Raw genomic sequence first — 22,264 nt, 5'->3', positions numbered from 1 at the left:
TTTGCAGGCTTCTGATTAATGGTAAGGATCTGGGGTGCTGCAATGGTGTGGAGAGGAGGCTGGAGAAAGTGGAGACTGTGGGAAGGAAAAGGAGGAGCTGGAGATGAAGCCCTGATTTCAGACCCAGTGTCTGGGAGTCATACTGATCACTTTAACAGTTAGCTCATCTCATCCTTGGACCCACAGAACAGGGGAAATGGGAATTGAAGCCAACAAGTTAGTGTTTGCAGGGTTTTCATATGTATTCACAAAGTAAATCCCAGGAAAATTAAATCAAATATATATATTATTTTGTTTGTTTTACAATAGCATATAAGAGGCACACAGCCAATTGTTCCTGACACTGGAACCAGTGTCACATTCTGGCCTTGACACCTAACAGTTTTGTGATTTTTGATGAGTCACTGAACTGCCCTGTGCCTGCCTTATCCCTTAAATTAGGGGTGTCGAACTCAATCAGAGAAGGGGCCAAAATCTAAAATCCAGCCTAAATTGCGGGCCGAATGGTTTACTGAACAGTCATAAACTGACAATGTCATAAACTGACAGCGGAGTGCAGTGATGACAGCGCGGTGCGGGCCACATTGCAAGGCCTGGCGGGCTGGATTTGGCCCGCGGGCCTTGTGTTTGACACATGTGCCTTAAATGAAGGGAATGACAGAAGTCAACTAAGTATCATGATGCTGTTAAGTGAGCTGTTATGAGTAAAGGATTTAGAATGATCCTTGCCTGATCTTAAGCTTAGTGCTTGTTGTGTAGTCACCATTAATAAATACTATTTTCTATCTCTGCCTTACCACAAATCAGTATTAAAGGAGTAGAAAGTCCACTTGCAAAGAGAAACCTCAGCTTACTTCTTTCTCTTCCCACATTCAATGTTATGTGCTCAGATGGTTCAACAAAAGAAAACTATGAAAAATCTGAAGAAAAACAAACCTTTTCTCTGAGAATGCGCACGAGAAAGATAAAAACAAATTTCCCGGACGCGAGCACTCCGAGGCGAGGTTTGGCCTCTTGCAGACCGAAGCGTACGCTTATAAATAGAATATTAAAACAAGCAAAGGCAATTTTCCCCTTTCGTCTTCCCTTATTGCCTAATTTTCCTCCCATCTCATTTGCATAATGGGTAAAAAGGCATCCATTATGCAAATGAATGACAGGGCTGTGAAGTTGCTGAAGCCACAAACCTGGCTTCCCATGAAGAGAAGCGGCCCAGGGTCCGGGCTGCAGTGGACTGCTTCTCTCGCTTGCACTCCAGCAAACAGAGGAGCATTCTGGAGCCCAGATAGATCACTACCATCCACCTGCTTCTTCCCAAAGGGGCCTGCACATGCTTCCCAGAAAATGAGTGCGCAGGACGGACACAGAATTGTTGTGAGTAAAAGAAACGTGACAGTATACACTTTGTTTCAGATGCGAAAAACTAGTACTATGTACAGTTGTTACAACGTTAAGCATATGCTTTGCTTTAAAAGGCAAAGTGGGAAAAGCCCAGGTTCAAGCTTGAGAATTTACCTGTAACAGGTGCTCAGAGCTGCACCTCAAAATGTCTGCAGACATTCAATAGGACTAAAAAACTGTTTTAAGTACCAAAATATTGAAGTTCCCAGAAACTTCATGCTGTTTAACTGACCTAAATTTATCTCTAAGTGGTATCACCAAACACTGACATGTTATGTCTCTTACCATCGTCAATTCACTGAAATCTGAGAAGAATGTTTATTTTTCTCCTTCTGCCCACACCTTCAAAACAAATGTAACAAAAAAAGAATTCTGAGCACACTCACTGGGTGAGTTGCTCTTGTTTTAATAAACCAGTAGGGCAGAATTAAGACACTAACTTTAAAATGTTTGCCCCAAACTCTGAGATATGTAGTTTGGGGAGAAAAAGAAGGTAGCAAAACAGACATGACCTTTATTCCTAGAGCGGATTCCTTGATCATGCTTAGCTTATTCCAAATGACGTTTTCAGGGACTTAAAAAAAAAATGATTCCCACAGGCTACGGAGGAATCACGTGTATCCCAATCCCTCCCCTATGAGACTTCAAGGGCACACGGTTCAGGTTCAGATTCACCTGCCATTCAAGAAAAAATGCTATCGACTTTCCTGAGCCTCAACAACTGCAAAGAGCTATGTAAAAAGTAATAATAATGTAGAGAAGAAACTAATGTTTTTTTTGTTGTTGTTTTTTAAAGAAAGATCACTAACATCATAAGTCACAAAGTAGGAGCAACTCATAGTCAGCAAGGGGATATACTGTATATCAGCCAGGTGACAAACACACCACAGAAAATACACATACCTAGTTTCAGAGCAGAAGGGGTCACTTCAATTTCCCCGCCGACTGGTTTGAAGGCAGCCAGTTGGGCAGCCACTTCGGTCTCGAAGGCATCCGGGCTCTGGCGGCCTGCCGGGTTTCCTCCGGGGCTCTCGACCTTGTGGAGGGGTTCTTGTTCATCAAACACAGCAATCAGCTACAAACAAACCCAACAACACCCATTACTACTTCAGTGGACACACAGGTCACCTGGGTACTGTATCTAGCTGTGATCTTCGGTTTCAATGAAAATGGCCTCTAGAAACTTAAAATGTTAATGTGACTGTTCCCACAATTTTTAATTCACAATTATGTCTAAAAGCACCATGGCCAGGAAAGAACGGACGGTGTGGCTTGAAATAGAGAACCGACTTTGGTTATCTCTCTTGGAGGAATGAAATAGTTGCCTCCTCCCCTCCCTTTTTCTAATAAGCCGGGAAGGACTTCAGTGTCACTTTTAAGAGTTGTTCCAAAAGCATAGAAGTTGAACATGCAGAAATGGAATGGTAGACATGACCAAATCTGTAATTACACCTTTCCTTTTAGACACAATCATTATAAACTGACAAAAATGTGAATATTTACACAGAATTTGTATTTACCTTGTACACACACATAAATAACCCATTTCTATACATGCATTTAGGTTTATTCTTTACCAACATGACTGATCTATGTTGACTGGTCTAAGTCCAATGAATTTCAATTTGAATGAGAATTAGCATCAGCACTTTAACCCAATTATTCTCATCTTCATCCCAATTTTATTTCACGGGTACCTATGCTTCTTGTCATAAATATAAAAATGTTTGTCAATTTCCAATTCATTTTTCATAAAATAAAGGCAAAACATCATAACACATCCCATTCACTGTGCAAACATCACTGTGTAAAACGTGAGGCAATCCGGCTGAGACTGCATTTTTGGCCAGCGGAGAGCACCACCATCAGGGAACCTCTGATGCCCCTTATCACTGATGTGGAAAAGTCCAAACATGTGGGCAGCTCAGGGATGCCACTGTTAGCTCAGGAAAAGTGCAGTGTGTGTGCAAATTTGAAAACTGCTAGTAAATGTATATTTTTCATTCATTAAATAAAACAAACCTACTTATAATTCAAGCATTTATTCAGGAAAAAGCCCTATTCATAGGGGAACCTTATTGGCAATAGTATTAATGACACAAGAGCAGGGGTAACCAATCAGAACATCATACATTCCAAGCTCAGTCTTTCAGAAGAAATGAATACAATTAGGGATATGTAAATTGGCTATTCAAAAATGATTTTCATAATTGACTACTCATTTCCAGTATGGAGACTTGTTTAATTGGAAAAGCCAATCCTCTCACCACGGGAAACAAATGCTAGTCCCCAGACATTACTTTTAATTCTTAAAATTGAACACACACATTTTCTATTTTTAATCAGCAGCACTGATGAACTGGTTTCAGAAAAGACTTAAATGGATTAATAATGAAAGATTATTCTAGTATAAGAATAATCCCTAGAACTATATTTATCTAATCATCTGGCCAAAGTGATGTTTAACACTGTAAATCCTGAAAAGAAAAATAAAATCAATTTTTAAATGAGGTAAAAGTGTTATTTTCATCACTATTTCTTTGATAACAAAAATAATTTCAAATTTATGTATTGGTAAATTCTAACACATGTTAGTACATTTATTTTAATTTATCAACCAACTAATAAAAGTGTCTTATTATATGGGTAGTATAAACAGTTTCATGTAAATTAAGAATCATACCTTACTTTTCCCTTTTGTTATATTCTTAACTCAATATATCCTATATATTATAAATATTGGGTCAAAGAGAAAAAAATAAATACAAAAGCTTGCACAGCTGGCATGCTTCACTGTTGAGCATCAACCTATGAACCAGGAGGTGACATTTTGATTCCTTCCATGTCAGCACACATGCCTGGGTTGCAGGCTTGATCCCCAGCAGGGGGCATTCAGGAGGCAACCAATCAATGATTCTCTCTTATCATTGATGTCTCTATCTCTCCCTCACTCTTCCTCTCTGAAAATCAATAAAAAGCTTAAAATTGATAACTCATAAATCATTATCTATATCTAAGACTCATTATCTATTATCTATAACATTTTTTTCTTGAGATATTTTATTGATAACCATCTAAATATATAAAAGACTAATATGTTAAGTGTCCCTCCAACAGTCCAATTGGTTGCTATAACACACACTGACCACCAGGGGGAAGATGCTCAATGCAGGAGCTGCCATGATGCACACTGGCCATTCACAAAGAAATTGCACTGTCGGCTTCCCCCAAGCAACACTCGGCTTCCCCCAAGTGGGACACAGGCCCTGTCACCACCGTGGAGCAACAGCCTACCAGATCACAGCCAACACTGCAGAGACCCCATGGCACAAAATGCGGCCCACAGCCCAGCCCAGCCCTGAAATGATTGCTGTGGCAATGGGTAATGACATCACATAGCAACACCTGGCTTCCTCTCCCTAGCTACTAACTTCCTTGAAGTCTCTTCAGCCCAGGAACACTACTTGCTTTATAGCCAGGTAAAAACATTTTACACTTTAAACAAATGTCTGTGAAAGCATTTTCCTGTTTCATCTCATTTGATCCTCACAGAAGTTCTGTAGTAGGTAGATAGGAGGCTTGGTAGAATCCTATTTTCTTTTCATTAGCCGGAAAATGGAAATTTAAACAGTTTAGAAACTTGACCCAGCTGAAAAGATATAAGAAATGGTGGATCTTGAAAATGACTTAAGGTTTTCTCACTGGGCAGGGTATAGTCAAACACTGCTGCAGTTAAATATTTTACCCTTTGTTCTCCCTGTATGATCTACAATAACAATCTGCTTTGTGTTGATATTTACTGCTGTGTTGCTAACAATTACCTGAAAGAGAAGTTGGGGTGCCTCACTGGGCTGGAAAAAGTTTAGCTAAATCAGAAAGCAGGTCTAATAAGCAAGTTTATTCTATATTTATAAAAGGATAAGTTGACTCACACATGCACGATACATACAAAGTTTTCAATGGCACCAGTTGCACGTGTGTTTTTTGATCTGTCATTGTCGATTGTGAATTTGGTTGACACTTCTATTATAAAGAAAGGGAGAATATTGGTATTAAAATATTTCTTCTAATTAATTTCCTTTCAATGTGCACAAATCCATGCACTGGGCCACTAGTACTATTCTATTCACACAAGTGTATAGAGTAAGCAGCAACAATGTTATACCAAATAATATATGAAATGAGAGAACAAAGTAGTTTGGAGACTGTGTTGTCCAAGTGAACCCTATCTTTTTAATTTCCAGTGCAGTGTCTCAGACCACACTATAACCATCTTCCCAAAAGGAAGGTATAAAAGATGAGGTTGCATTGTGGAATGTTTGTAGTTATTGAGGAGGAAGCTATGGCCTAAGCTAAGAACGTGAACATGACTCTATGGAGATACAGGCAATATGCAACTCTTCCCAAAGATGATGCTAGTGAGATCTGCCCTATCCATCTGCAAAATCTCATAATTAATAATCTCTTTGATTAATTACTTGCTTGGTCTGTCTCTGAAACCCATGACTGACAGGAATGATTGCTGTACAGCCCATTCTGAATGTGTGAAGAGCTGAATGAATGACATAGAGTCTCTACCACTGGAAGGAAGAGGATCGGTTTTTGGGTCTCTGATGCCCAAGGTCACTGGCAGTGCAGGTGCTGGCTGAGGAGACTTCATCAGTCTTCAACTCCACTCTTCAACGCACACAGATGCACACTTGTTTCAACACTGATAATTAATTTCCAACATGAGTTGTAGGTGCTTGTTAGCTGGATTGCTTGATTCATCAGAACACTTACATTATTGGGTGACAGAGTTCCTAACACACAGTGTAAGAGATGCATACACTAATTAACATAAACCACTGCACTAGCTCCTCAACAGAAGGTATGCTGACTTCCAAAGTGCCCATTGTTTGCCAGTGGCCTCCCCTCCCTGCCTTAAACCCATTTGAAATGACCTCTCCAAAAGAGATGAGTTCAACATCAAAGAAGAAATTCTATCAAATTTGTGGTGAAGGTTTCATCTAACCTAACCATCTGTGGCATGCAGCAGATTTTTCACTGGCCTGCAGTAGCCCAAACTGTATGCAAAAGGCCACTAGGCAGCACTTGATTTGGACCCATCCTCCTCTGCTGCCCTATCCATCCCTGGTGCCCCTGCTTCCCTCCTGTGATGCCAGCATTATCATGTCACCCGGTGCAGCACTGGCACTTCCCACGAAGACCATGGTCCCAAATGATCTTTTCAGATAGCCTTGATTTTCAATCAAAACTTCTGTCCCCGCAGATCTCTAACAGGGTACCTAATCCGCATATATGCACAGGAAGAGCTGCCTACAAATATACTGTTCATTCTCCCACCCAAAACAAAAACCCAAACAAGCCAACCTTCTCAGGACTCACCCTTACAGGGGCCACCCAGTTCTTCCCTCCCCTCTAGAGTAAAATCTGAAAGACCTGTGCACAGACCAGTTCCAGTCTCTCTCCTTCATTCCTTTACTGAGGTCACTAGTCAGTGACCTCCACTGAAGTTGGCCTTAACCAGTCAGAGACAATCTGCAGGGTGCGAAATCCAAAGCCCATCTTGGGCTTGATTTGAGGACACCATCAACTATTGTATCCTCTTTACATCACTTTCTTCACTTGCCTTCCAGGCAATACATTCTGTTTCTGGTTAAACATTTTTTTCAAATTATAATTGACATTCAATATTATATTAGTTTCAGGTGTATAGCATAGTGATTAGATATTGATATAACATACAAAGTGATTACCCAGATAAGTCTAGTACCCACTTGACACCATACATAGTTATTATACTACTAGAGGCCTGGTGCATGAAATTTTTTGCACTGGAGGGGGGGGGAGGCTCAGCCCAACCTGCGTCCTCTCATAGTCCAGGACCCCTTGCTCCTTACCTCCAGACTACAGCAGAGGTGGGAGAGGCTCTCACCACCTCCACTGTGCTCACCAGGTGCAAGCCCAGCTTCTGGCTGAATGGTGCTCCCCTATGGGAGCAGCACACTGACCACCAGGGGGCAGCTCCTGCATTGAGCATCTGTCCCCTGGTGGTCAGTGCAGGTCATAGCAACTAGTCATTCCGCTGTTCAATTTGCATATTAGGGTTTTATTATATAGGATTATTGACTATATTCCCTATGCTGTACTTTCCATCCCATGACTGTTTCTTATAACTGGAAATGTATACTTCTTAATTCCTCCCCCTTTTTCACCCATTATCCCAAACCCCCTCCCATCTAGCAACCATCAAAATGTTCTATCTATGAATTTATTTGTCTGTTCATTAATTTTTTTTAGATTCCACATATAAATGAAATCATATTCTATTTGTCTTCCTCTGTCTGGCTTATTTCACTTAGCATAATACCCTCTAGGTCCACCCATGTTGTCAGAAATGTCACCCCCGCCCCCCTCTTCCTATCTCTAAGCATGTCTGCTAGTGAGAATAAAATAAAAAATAAAATAAAAAAGTGAGTAAACCTCAAGGGCAGTGGAGGCATAACCTGAATTGGCATGTCGTGAGTTCAAACTTAAAGTGCTTAGCCTTATGTTTAAATTCATGTACATTTTACATTCATTTTATACTCTATCAGATTTCTGTGCTTTTTTTAATATGAAAATATTTGTCTTTAATTGCCACTAAATTTAAAGCACTAGGGCAATTTGAAATGTTTATCTTCTGTGTTTTACACCTCTGTTTCACAGGTCAAGCTGAAATGTATTTTTTAAAAACACACCTATCTTATAAATAGGACTTACAAAACCACACAAAAATAAATATATTAATGAGATATGTATGAATTCTATTCAATTGTCATATCTCAATTGCCTACACTGATAGTGTCCACAATGCAAAGATTAAGCACTAGATTTGGTGCCTACATGTATCTCCTGACTACTTCCGCCCTGGGGGACATCTGGAAAGAGCATCTGAAACTAGGATGGTCTAGAAAAAAATACAACCCATAAAGTTTATTTCAGATAACATTTTAATATGTTTTCTACATTCACCTTGTAAAGGTTAAAAATAATATAAAAGTCAACAACAACAACAACAAAAAAAACCTAAAAAATCATAAAGAGGAAAAAGAGCCCTGACCAGGTAGCTCAGTTAGTTAGTGTCATCCTGCTGAGCCAAGGTTATAGATGCAATCCCTGGTCAGAGCACATACAAGAGGTAATCAATGAATTCAGAGATAAGTGGAACAACAAATCAATGTTTCTCTCTCTCTCCCTTCCTCTCTCTCAAACAAATAAACAAAAGTTTTAACTTGGCCAGTGTGGCTCAGTTGGTTGGAGCATTGTCTCATGCAATGAGGGGTCTCTGGTCTAATTCCCAATTGGGGCACCTGCAGAAGGCAGCCAATTGATGTTTCTTATTCACAGCAATATTTCCCTCTCTCTCTCTCTCTCTCTCTCTCTCTCTCTCTCTCTCTCTCTCTGTCTTTCTATCTCTCTTCCTCTGACTCTAAAATCTATTCTTTTTTTTTTTTTTTTTAAAGAAGTAAAGGAGCTTTGGATAATTTGCAACTTACATAAGCCTGAATATCAGACTTGGTCAAAAGAGCCATGTCTTCTTTGCAATTTCATACCATCAATATCTCTTCAAGGACTCAGACCTGTTTTTATATTCAAACAACAGGGCCATTACCATTACAATAAATATCAGTAATAAAGGTGCATATGTGTGTGCATGTTTGCGTGTTGGGGACTGAATAGGGTGGGGCAGAATATTAATTTTCTTGATAATATCCCTAACATGCCTGGATGCTTAGCACAGAGAGAGCCGGGTACACAGGAAAGGCTAATGTTAATGCCTTTTGTTACCATAGTTAACATCCCCTGGCTTTCAGAATGAGTCCCACTTGACTTGTTTATTCCCATTTACCTTCACTTTGTTGCTTCTCTTTAATCTCTTCATCACAGGACTGACAGAGGAACAGAGGAAGTACCAAGATCAAACACATCAAACGGGTAATTTTTGTTTTTCCTTTTTTCTTGCTCTTCATCACACAAGAACACACAACCCTCAGATACTCAGTACTGCTCCTCCACCAAGCGAAACATGGTTTGTGTTGTCTGTTCTATTTCTGCCATAACTCAAAGCAATATACCTGCACCGTTAGTTTTTACACTGACAAGTAAATATTTTAATAATAATGCCAGAAGTGCCTTAGTGCAGGGTCCTTCAATATTCATGATGTGGTTTGCTCTCGTCAACCTATAGCATTCTGTCACTTTTATAGCCTGACTTTTTAATAACCTGATGCTATTATCTTTGGGCTGCATTGAGAATAAAAAAGAGTGATCTAAATGCCCATAGAACATAAAACTGCATTTTCAAAAAATATTTTATTAGCAATTACACTGAAAAAATATGTGGCTGGATTTTAATTACATGTCAAGTGAACTAATGCACTACTAAGAAATGCTTATTTGCCATATTGAGAGTTCTCTGGGTCAAACTGTTGAATTTAACAATGTAGTGCTATTTTTTATTGTTGCATACATCGTCCGCATTACCAATAACTATCAAGTAAAATGAAAAGACAAAGAAAAAAAATGGTGTCCTACAAAATACAATTGGAATCATTTGTCTCACATCCTAATAAACACAATTAAATCTAAGGAAGTCTGTGAAATTACTGCAATTTCACAAGTGGAGGAAAACACATTATCACCTTTGGGAAGAGAGTGAAGCACTGTGGAATTTCATTTAAATGTATGCATCTGCTGGAAACTAAATAACAACTGGTTGTGTGAGCTGATTTTATGCCATTTTAAACAAAGGGTGGAAGATGGGTTATTTTCCTTCAGAGGGTTTTGACAGGTAGCTAAAAGCATGTGATCTGAATTTTTAAAATTAGCAGGCTCATACTATTAGTATCTTCATCAGATGCTAGCCTTCAGATCTAACATCCTCAGAACAAGTACTGAACAACTCAAATTTTCAGAAAGTTCAAACCACATCCAGTAAATGAGATAAAACCAATTTTCACTTCCTCTTCAAACTGAAAGTCTATAATAGGGACTTCTACAAAACTTACAGTTTTAAGGTTCATCCTAAAGAAAATAATAACATGATTTACTTAACTACCAAGAATGCTATTTATCCTGATCATTTTTTAAAGAAGCAACTGCCTATATTGCCCCATTATAACAAAAGATATGCCTATTAAAAACCACCCATATTTCGGCTAAAAACACATTTACCTCCTTTAATTATGTAGTATGTTACTTACAAGCCAGGTTATACATTAAAGACATTTTATACTGAATCATATTTTTGTCTCTGACTTGAATTAAATTTTCAAACAAGAATCTGGAGTTGTTTTTGCCACGTTCTTTCAGTTCCTTAGTAAGAACAGCTCGCCTTTTGTGAAACAACATTCACACCCTCATCTCATATACGTGGGGAATCCCGAGGAGCCCTCTCCTCTGTGCCTTCTTCATCCACAGCCATGGTCAGACAGAGGGTCCATGGAGGTCAGGTGCCAGCCACAAGTCTAATCCTAGGGGGTCTCAGGATTATTTGAAACAAGTATCTCTGAAATTAGGAAACATAAAATAAAATGTGGAAAATTTTTTTTGTAAATTATAAAGCATACATACAGTTATAATGGTGTAACATCCAGGTTGAGTATTATTTCACGGGCTCAGTTTTATTCTCCCTACTTCCTTACAATTTCTCTTCTCTAACCAAACCAAAGTGGTAGCTGTCTCAGAGACATACCCTTTGATAATCTGTTAGCCAAGGCTCAGTGCTACTACAGCCCTCCAGACATAGTCAACAGATTAAAGGCAAAAATCTACTGGACCCTGAGGAATTCTCTCTTCTGGGTTATCCCATTCCAATAGAATGGCACAATTCCTCTGGCCAGGTCCTCACCTAGCCATTCTAAAGGCCTTGATTCTCTTCTGGATTTCAGCCCCCTGGAACTGACCCACCACACTATTACAGAAGGGGCTTTCTCTCACACAAGTGTGGCACGGAATTGCTCCAGCTTAAAATTCTTCATTATGTATTTGTCAGGTTTTCAAAATGAAGTTCAGGCCCCCTGTTGGAGGCCCCTGGATGTTACACCATTGTAACTGTATGTATGCTTTATAATTTACAAAACATATTTTTCCACATTTTATTTTATGTTTCCTAGTTTCAGAGATATTTGTTTCAAATAAAATATTCTTTTAGAAATGCTGGTTAGATGTGTGTGATTTAGATAAGAATAACTTGGAGGAAAAAAAGCCATCCGTGTGCCCATGCATTTTGAAATATTTCCACTTCTACCTTCATGGTGTTTGTTTGTACAATACTGTGTCCACGTCTCTATCATCACCAGGCACATGACACAAAGATCCTTGAAATTCTTGCCTCTATAAGTAAGCTGTAAACTACTTAAAACCATGTGTCACATCATTAAAATTTTATATTTAATGAACATTTACATACTCCTCACCCTGTACTAGGCACTATTCAAAGTGTTTACATATTTTATTTTGTACTCATAAGAAACCCTGTGAGAAAAGCACTCATACTGTTTTATAGATAAGAGAACTGAAGTACAACTGACTATGTTCCACACTCAAAGCATGGTAGTTGGCAGAGAGAAGGGGGGGAGGGGTAGGTAAATGCATGATTTTGATTTTTGTTTTTGCTGTATTCAAGCCTCTTTCACATGAGTGTCTACGCTTTTTCTGTGGATACCATATCCCTGAGTCCTGATTTTCCACCCAATTAGGAATAAAGTTAACCTCCATCACCACGCATGCTCCTCTACAGGCAAAATAGCTACTGTCCAGCCTGAAGGTTCAATGCAAATTTGCATTTTACAGATTCTCCCTCTAAAATCCACTTTAGTATATTAAGGTCTCAATCCCATTCCCTGACGGACTATATGAATGCATTAGATTGTCTTCAAGAGGAAGCCTTTGAAATCGTAAAACTAATTTGCACATTAACATACCTTGTTTTGAAACAAACACCACTGTGCAGTGTTCTCCATTACTTCTGACTGTCAGAAGAAGCCGGCTTATTTGTACTAATGACTGCAATCCAGGGCGGATTGCTTAATTTTGTGGATTAATGAGTAAGCAATCAAATGTGATTTTAAATCATGGATATAACAAACATACTATTCATTTATTTTGACAAGTAGTTTAATTTATGAGACTTGGCTACAAATAGAGCAGTCTATTTTGTAAAAGAAAAAAAAGAAGAAACCTTTCTGCATTTAAGACGGCACCTCTCAGAAATAAAACTCTGTAGAGAATAATGACAAAGCCAACACCTTCTGAAGACAAATAAAGAATTGATAGGTAGACGGAGAAGAACAATGAGACCTGACTATACCATTGACATTTTCAAAGAGAACAACTTTTGCATGTACCTGAGCTATATGCAGTATCTTTGTGGGTTGCAAACCACACAGAACATTCTAACCAAACTAGGTCAGTGCTGGCCTGAACCAGGTGCCCCTAGCCCGTCACCCTAGAAGCCCAACACACAAGTTTCTGCAGCTTCCTGTGTCCCTGTGGTGGCCTCAGAGGACAGGCCTGATATCCCTCAAGGCCAGGTGAAGCGGTGAGTGGACGACAGATACGAGGAAGGTCACAACTCCTTGAACATGAGCTGGTGGTTAATTGGTAGTGTGTTTCTTCAGTCTGGTTAGGGAGCAGACTCTTTAGCATGGACACATTTAGCAAATTCGCCCAAGCTCCGGCTGACTGACCTCGTGACAGCTTTAGGGATGTCCCATCCTCCTGGCTTTTCATGGCAGCGGAGCAACTGGCCGGGACCACAGAAAGGTCAGCAGCTGACTGACTGAGGGACGAGGAGGCGCTTCTCCGAAGCATAACGCTCAGACTCAGGTCGTCCTTGTCACGTGTGACAAGGCTTCGAAGTCCAAGTTTTGAAAAATGCACACTGCCCCTGCAGGTGGGCTCAGCCGCCCAGCTGCTTCCCTCTGAGTGGCGGATCCCACCTTTTCCTCTGGCTTCTAATCGTTCTACATCCTGACTGCTGATCGTGTGGCCAACCCTGCTGGAGTGGGTGCTGACTCTGGGAGCATCTAAATGTCAAGATTTGTAATTGTGATGGTGGGTTTATTAACCTCACGAAGAATGATGTCTTGCTAATTGGGGCCTGAAATGAAGAAGCCCGGGGTCCTTGGCCTTGTATGGTCAGGATGTTTGTTACTTCTTCCAGGAGGAGCTGCATTTTAGGTCTTGTCTCTAATTGCAGAAAGATGGTCTTTGCAAGTCAGTTGTAACAAATCAGTTGAGCACAGAAGGTTTTCCTAAAGCATCTAGAAGGCATTTTTGTTTATTTCTGTAGGCATTTTTATTTATTTCAAATAAAAAATGGAAACATGCTGAGTACACTTACGGAAAGCAATGGAACACAAGTTTTAAAATTAGGACTGGACCCCCAAATGCAGGTTGCTATGACCATCAGGAACACGGGGGTGTAAAGGCAGTCTTCACACTGATACTCCCCAACCCCAGGGCTAGTTCTGAACTTGTTACTCCGGCCTCATGTTTTCTAGGCAAAAATACAACTGTGGAGCAAGGAGATGTGGAGGTCACACACTCCCCCAGTTCCCTACAGCAGACTGCATCCGTGGTGTGAGTTCTCTGGGGAGGGAGAAGGAGAGGGGAGGGGAGAGAGGGGAAAGGAGAATAAACCTTCAAAAGGATGTCATTACAGGCTTCTGAAAACACACAGTAGTAAATAAGACATACAAGATCAGCAAACTTCCCAGCAAACATCTATTGCAATGTTGGTGCTTTCCCTCTCATGTTCTAGTCTATATATTTACATATGGAGGGTATTCCAAAAAAAAATGTATACACACTTTAACAGCTGATAACACAATTTCACTCTCTTTCAGATTTAAGTGATTTGAAAAAAAATGGGTGATGCCAGACTAAGCTTTGAAAAAAAGAAAATTTATGCTAAAGTGCCACTACACTTTTTTTTTTTAATTGGGATATATACTAGGTGTATCGGTTAATAATGGCAGATTTTGTAATCAAAGAAAACACATAATTTCAAGAGAAACATCAAAAGTGCTTTATTCAAAGTAATGTCCAGCTACAGCTACAAATTTCCCCCATCTTTCAGGTAATTTGTGGATACCGTCCCAATAAGACTTTCTTGTTTTGAGGCAAACCATTACAGACCCAATTTTCCACTTCTTTGTACATTTTGAAGTATTGCTCAGAAAGTGTGTGTGCCATCGATCAGAACAAGTGGTGATCTGAAGGAACAAGATCTGGTGAATACAGCAATGGGTTAATACTGCCCAGGCAAGATCTTTTAATGTGTCCTTAACTGGTTTTAAAGTGTGTGATGGTGTGTCATCATGAAGCAAAAGTACTTTGCCATGTCTTCTGGCACATTCTGGTCCTTTCAAGATCAAAGCATGGTTCAAATTGATTATTTGTTGTCGGTAGCGATCAGTATTAACAGCTTCACCTGGTTGTAGAAGGTCATAATACACCACACCTTCCAGATCCCACCAAACACAGAGCATTGTCTTCTTTCCAAAGCGATTTGGCCTTGCAGTCCATGTTGATGGTCGACCTGGTTCAACCCATGATTTTGTACATTTGGGATTCTCAAAATAAATCCACTTTTATCACCAGTCACAATTCAATGCCAAAAAGACTTTCTTCTGGGCCACTGAAGCAACATTTTACTGATGACTTTTCAGTTTTCCATCTGTTTTTCATTCAGTTGATGTGGCACCCATTTTCCTTCCTTTAAAGCATTTCCCATTGTTTGTAAATGATCAGAAATTGTTTGTTGAGCAGTGTTTAATTTTTTTGCAAGTTGTTTTTGAGTTTGACATGAATCTTCATCCAATAATGCTTGTAATTGTTAGTCTTCAAACTTTTTCAGTGGACCTGCACGTTCTTTGTTTTTCTCATCAAAATCATCACTCTTAAAGTGTTTAAACCAGCATTCACAAGTATCTTGAGATGGAGCATGTTCACCATAACCTTCCCGAAGTATGTATACAATAACTTTTTCTTCAAAATAAAGTAATAAATTAAAACTTCCCACAAATGCTCTTTTCTTGGCACAAAATTTGACATTTTAAGCGTAAACATATCTGTGATGTTAACACCTTCAGCAAATTTGACATATGAGGTTTTAAAAAATGCTGTCAAGAGAACAAAATAGCATACATTTCAAATCACATATATATCAACATATGTGTAACTTCATCTATTGAAAAAAATCTGCATTATTAATTGGTACACCTAATAAAAGATAAAGTTTAGGGTATAAAACCAGCAAGAGTTGAAGGACTGAGGGCACACAAATATGAAACAAAATGATTCTTGATGTTTGTGATCCCATTGCTTCCTGTTATCAGCAGTTCCTGGATGAGAACTGTCATCAGTTTAAGAACAGGCATTGAGAAAAAATTATTCATTTCTGTAGATTCTTTTAAATTTTGAAAATAAACTGTATGTTAATAAAAATAAACTTTATAATCATTCAAAGTGAGTGTACATTTTTGTGGGGAGACCCTATATATCTTAACATTATTTGATCTATACGACATAATACACAATTTAATTTCCAATAATTTCACTTAGGATTTTCTTATAAGCAATTTTCTGTAATTTTATCCTGCAAAAATGAATAAAATTCATTACTGAACATTTCATAACGTAATTACCTATATCATAAATAATTTTGCCATGCTAGACACATGAAAGTAGAGGTTATCTTTGTACAGTAGTATCATTTTTTAAATCATTGCTAATTTTGCAGTCAAAATTATATCTTCCTGTTTAAAGGTCAATTATTTGATTACTACTAATACTGGAAATAATGTATTAAGCCACTTTTTTTTCTTCAATGGATTGTCTGTTCATACCCTTTGCCCTTTTTTTCCATTTTGCTTTCAGTTTTTCTTATTAATGCATATAAGCTCATTTTAAGTATATTAAGTTTGTCTTTTTATCTTTGCAAATTTATTTTTCGCTAGTTTACTTTCAATTTTGTTTATGGTGTAAAACTTTCATTATATGGTATTCCATTCACTTAAAACCCTCTATTAAATCTTCAAAGGTCCCTTGTAAATATTTAGTCACCTGGAACCAGTAACAGTTTATGATGGGCAAGTAGTAAAACAATGCTGGTTTCATTAAATTTACTACATTGATAGTCCCTTAAGAAGGAGCAGGTGGAAAATATTTTGATTGATGGACTTTTGGTTTTTAAATCATACCTTTATGTTCCAAACAAGTACAGATGGATAAAGGCTATTACAATAAAGAAATCAGAAATGAATTCCAATATTTCAATAGGATGTTATAATCCAAGTGTCTGCCATCATTTTCTACGAATTTGATTTATTATTAAAATGGAATGAATATAGTCACAAAATTCATTAAAAAGAAAACCTTTCCTGTGCTTAAAGACTTAAAATTCCTTTATTTATATTTTGTCTTTCAGACAAGAGACACTTTTTGTTTTAATATATTTTATTTTTTTGTACAGAGAGGAAGGGAGAGAGAGAGTTAGAAACATCGATGAGAGAGAGTCATCAATCAGCTGCCTCTTGCACACCCCCTACTGGGGATATACCCGCAACCAAGGTACATGAACTTGACTGGAATCGAACCCGGGACCTTTCAGTCCCCAAGCTGACGCTCTATCCATTGAGCCAAACCGGTTTCGGCAAGAGACACTTTTTTACCCTACTATCTTTTAAAGCTTCTTCTGCATCCCCTACTACCCAGTCATCAATCATGTTTGTTGCTTTCCTGTAAACTGTCCCCCTCTCCCTATATTGCCAGGGATTAAAGGCACTAGAAAGGACCTGGCTATTGACAGTGATGGGTGAAAAATGTGTGTGTGTGTCCTTCACTCTCACCCAACTGCTCTTTTCATTGTTTATTTAACAGCATAGCTGTCATGGTCAGCTGACCTTTTGCCCTGACTACTGGGTTTCTGGCCACATTTCTGTGTCTTGCTTAAAAGCTTTCGGTTGTATTCCATCATCCAGTCTGCTCTGCCAGTTCATTCCGCTTTCAATAAATTTTAAACATAATGACATTAATCTCATCTGCAACGTGTAACGCATGGGGGCCTTAAAGAATCAGGAAACATGGGTTCCCTCAGAGTTAATCTTTTAAATAAATATGTAATGGTCTGTTTATAAATATACAAAGTCAACTTAAAGATATACACCCAGGACAATATTTAATTAACAATATAAACAGGCTAGAGAAGTGCTTGTCATATAGATAAGAGATAGTAATACAAGTCAAGGAAATGGTGTCAGAGGTGAACATGCTGGCAGGGTCATTTTAAGCACATCCAGCTGAAAGCATCCATGGATTAAGGAGCAAAACTGCAGTCTCACCAATAGGAATTTCCTTACCATAAAGTGGGTGAGACATGGGATTAGAGTGGAACCATTAAATTCATATATTTAGGACCAAGTGCATTAGTTCTGGGCTCAGTGAACAATAAAACACAGAGCCCATTCAAAGATTTTAAGAATGTCAAGATGGAGACAGCAGGGCCTTTACTGAAGCATGGGGCCTGATGAACATGGGCCCCTGAGAAATTGCACAGGTAAGGTGCCCATAAAGTTAGCTGTGCCTGAATCATGTGACTTTATAACTCTATTCTGTTTTCATGTCCCCGTGTAAAAATTTCTAATTGCAATTTGACTTCATCAGTCTCTCCGCAGAGAGAAGCAGCTAGTGGATAGGCAATGTCTAGTCCCCGGAGCAGGAATTATACACATGATTAAAGTCCTGGTGAACTTTGCCAGCTGGAGTCAGAATCCTTGAGTCAAATCAATGCGCTTTATACAACCACAACACTTGGATTCTGGGTTGTGATGAAATAAAAAGCATATTGCCTAGTGATACTTCTTCTGTAAACTCCCTAATCTTCAACCAGGCTCCCATTTGAACTCTTAGAGCCAATTAATTCACTGGAAATGTATTACAGGCCTAGAAGATAGCTTAAATCAAAGGAAAATGGCAGTATGTTTTTTTTTTTCTTTTTCTTTTTTTAAAATACATTTTACTGATTTTTTACAGAGAGGAAGAGAGAGGGATAGAGAGTTAGAAACATCGATGAGAGAAAATCATTGATCACTGCCCACAACCAAGGTACATGCCCTTGACAGGAATTGAACCTGGGACCTTTCAGTCCACAGGCTGATGCTCTATCCACTGAGCAAAATTGGTTTCAGCAATATGTTTTTGTTTTGTTTTGTTTTCCATGCAAAAGAACTGGAGAATAGGTTATTTCTCACTGACTCTAGGTGGCCTCCATGATAACATCTCTTTCTTTCCAAGGCATTCCAAGGCCTTTCACAAGAGGTCTTCAACCCAATTCAGCCCTAAGTCCCTGTACTAACTCATCTATGCTCTTCCTTGCTATAGACATTCGCCTTATCAAGACTTTGTATCTGCCAGTACTCTTTCCTTTCTTACAATCCTTAGTACTTAGAACCTAGACTCTGGAGCCAGGTTGTCTGAGTTCAAATCCTGGCTCAAACTATTGTTTAAATATAGGACATTACTTAGCTTCTATGAGACTCAATCATTTTCTTTATCTACAATAAGGGGGATAATAGCTAACATTTATTGAGTAACTACTAAGGTCAAACCTTATAGTATCAGACTGTATATTCATTTATTTCTCATACCAACTCTAGGAGGTAGTTACCATTAATATCTCCAAGACTGGGGGCACTGAGAGGTTAGATGGAGTACATGGCCAGTAAAGTGATAAATAAGAATTAGAAGCCTGTCAGTCAAACCTTGGCACCTCCCCATTATTCTGGGCTCACCTATTAAATTGTATTATTACATGAGATATGACTTACCAGAGTGCCTAACCATAAAGAGTGCTCCTTTAATGCTAGCTCGTAGTTTTCATTAAAATAATTATCTGCATCTTTATTGTTATTATAGATCAAAAGTCCTATTTATCCTTGAAGATCCCACTCAATTTGTATCCTGATCCTGGAGAATATCTGGTATCTGGTGAGTACTTATGTACATATTAATGTAAGAATTTACCCTGCCATTATCCAGTTGGAGATATACAAAGTCAACTTAAAGAAACTAAGAAACTCCCAGCCCAGAGCAATATATGACTAAATATTTGACTAATAATAAGAGAGACTTGATTTATAAAGCATAAATAGACTAATATTCAAAAGAAATAGACATTTTCTTTACCACACTATAAAATAACAGCTATATAGTGTTAATAATAGGTATACCACCATGTCAAATAAAATTTTTAAGAAAAACAAAGTTGTTGATGGGGAGGGGGAAAGACTGTAATGAGAGCCTAATATTCATTACCCATTTTGTACCTAGTTTTTACACATGGGATATTGATGCATAGAAAAGTAACACAGTCTGTTAATAAAACATAGCTGCAAAAATAACTTGTTTTCAAAGACTGAATTTTGTAATAGCATTCTTCAAGTGAATGGGAGTGAAGACATGTTCCATCCAGTGGTCAACATCCCCTCACACAGCCTTCATTTCTCGAAATGCCGGACAGCACTTTCTCAGAAAGTACTCTAGAAAGCTCGTCCAGCTAATGAACTGGAGTCTCCAGCCTTATAATTTATTTTGTTTTTATATATAAAAAAAAAGTCTTGGAAAGGTTCCTGAGAAACATGGAAAAATACCAAGATCTGTCAAGGATAAATATGTTTCATCCCCAAGCCCTTGGAGTTAGTGAAAATGGCTTCCAATAATGAATCACTGAAGGAAAAAACCTTATTTTTATTGGACGAACATGAATAATTTCTCTGAAAGAAATGGAAAATGGATGCAGGCAACCAATGGATGAGGCCTGATATGGCACTTAGAAAGCATAAATACGGGAGCCCTGGAGAAAAGGCTGGTGAGACAGAACGCTTTCTTATTCCCTTAGTGCTGAGAGTCGATCTCTGAGTGCTGGGGAAAATTGTTTTAGATGTGTTCATGACTGGAAGCCTTTGGCAAAGGTGAACCCATATATCTAGTCAATCCAAACAGAAGGCTGAAGTACACGCAAGGTGTAAAACATGCAAATCATTCAACTAACGTAGCTAAACTTGATGAATGGGAGTCAAATATCACACATCTCTAATGGCCTTGCCTCCAACTTAAGAGTGGAAAACATCATTTATTTGTAGCTGGCAAATACTATATCCTCCCTCATTTAATAAGCAGGCACCATTTTCCCTACCTCTGAAAATTTATGTTGGTCTCTGGATGAGTTCGGCTGCCTTTTTAAATCTAGTGGTCTGTGACCAGAGAGGGCTTTAGCCAAAGGGAAAATGACTCCATAAATCCACAGAGGCTGTCTGGCTTTAAATTATAGTTTGAAGGCTTCGGGACTCTATGAAAAGACTTTGAACAAGAAAAATCAGCACACGCCACCACATGTGTATTGAAAATCATCCCGTTTTACAACAGGAAGCATTGCTCGAGCTTGGGAAAGCATGCACGCATAGGGTAAGGTACTGACTTGGTAACACCCATAGAGACTCGCTACCTAATTACCAGGAGACTTGGTCAAATTGCATGAGGAAGCACATTACTGTTCACAGTGGTTTTCTGATACAGAAATATGATTAAGATATTTCCACTTCTGATACATTTCAGAACCTAGACCTATTGTCTCAAAACAATTCACTCTAGTGTCACTGGGAGGTTATGTTGCTTCAGAGGGTGACATGTTACTTCCATTTAGAATTCATGTTCGACATCTTTAAATCAGCAAAGGTGTTACTTCCTAACCTTTCAAACTTAACTGGCAGGTAAAATGCATGGGAAGATTCTTCAGAATACAGATTAGCTATCTAGTATAGTAAAATAACTGAGTCCCAGAAAAATTAAATGAAATTCTAAAATTCTTTAGCTAGTTGATAGCTAAATAAGGGAAATAATTTAGTCAGAGGCTAATTTCAAATATAATAGATTGAAGTTTAAAAATTGCATACCTTTAGTTAGGTCTTGAGTTCTCCTATGTTCCTGCCATTTTGGGTTGGCATATACTCACATATGGTACTTATTTATTAATTTCCCTGGCTCCTAAAATCATGTAATTTGAGACTCTTGCTTTGTTTCTGACTAGAATATATAGGATTCTTTCTACTCTACACTTCTTCCATGATAAAATGCAATTATCAAATGAGACTAGACTTCAAACTTCTTGCTAAGACTTTAATTTCATTATCATATCTAGATAATGATTTTCTATATAAAAATTCCTTCGTTAAGTCAACTGACTGGCACTACTGGCAAAATAATACTGCCTATGTGATGGTCAATTTTATGTGCCAAATTTACTGGGCCATGGAGTGCCAATATATTTGGTTAAACATTTCAGGATGTGTCTGTGAGAGTGACTTGGGATGAGATTTGCATTGGAATCAGGAGATGAGAAAGTAGATCGCCCTCCCCAATGTGGGTGGACCTCCTCCAGCCCATGGAAGGCCTGGAGAGAAGAAAAGGTTTGAATAACATAGAATCTTCTCCCTCCAGCCTTCAGACCTGGCCTAAAGAACTAGCTCTCTCTGGCCTCAAGCCCCCCAGCCTTCAGACTGGGATCCATACTCCTGGTCCCTGGTTCCCAGGTCTTGGAACTCACATTGGAACCACACACTGGCTCTCCTAGGGGACTACAGCTCTTGGGACTTAGCCCCCAAAACCGTGGGAACCACTTCCTTATCATAAGCATATACACATGCCCATAAGCATCCTGCACACCATGACCTACATCCAACTGCTTCTGTTCCTCCGGGAAGCACTGACTAGTAAAGCTCCTTACCTAGAGGTCAAGTCACTGGCAAATCAGTGC

The 22,264-nt window shown here is 38.7% G+C and overlaps 1 protein-coding gene across 1 annotated transcript in view; it reads right to left on the bottom strand.

Annotated features, from left to right (window-relative positions):
- PARD3B (par-3 family cell polarity regulator beta) overlaps positions 1-22,264 on the bottom strand; it is an 861,040-nt gene that overhangs the window by 549,461 nt on the left and 289,315 nt on the right. Inside the window, exon 3 of the mRNA XM_084892180.1 lies at positions 2,305-2,476. Coding sequence (XP_084748306.1) covers positions 2,305-2,476 — 172 coding nt within the window. The remainder of the gene's footprint in view (positions 1-2,304; positions 2,477-22,264) is intronic.

The sequence above is a fragment of the Pipistrellus hanaki genome, assembly GCF_964339955.1.
Source record: "Pipistrellus hanaki genome assembly, chromosome: 8".
Classification (NCBI taxonomy): domain Eukaryota; kingdom Metazoa; phylum Chordata; class Mammalia; order Chiroptera; family Vespertilionidae; genus Pipistrellus; species Pipistrellus hanaki.
Note: the sequence above shows the minus strand (reverse complement) of the source record. Positions and strands in the feature narration are given on the sequence as shown.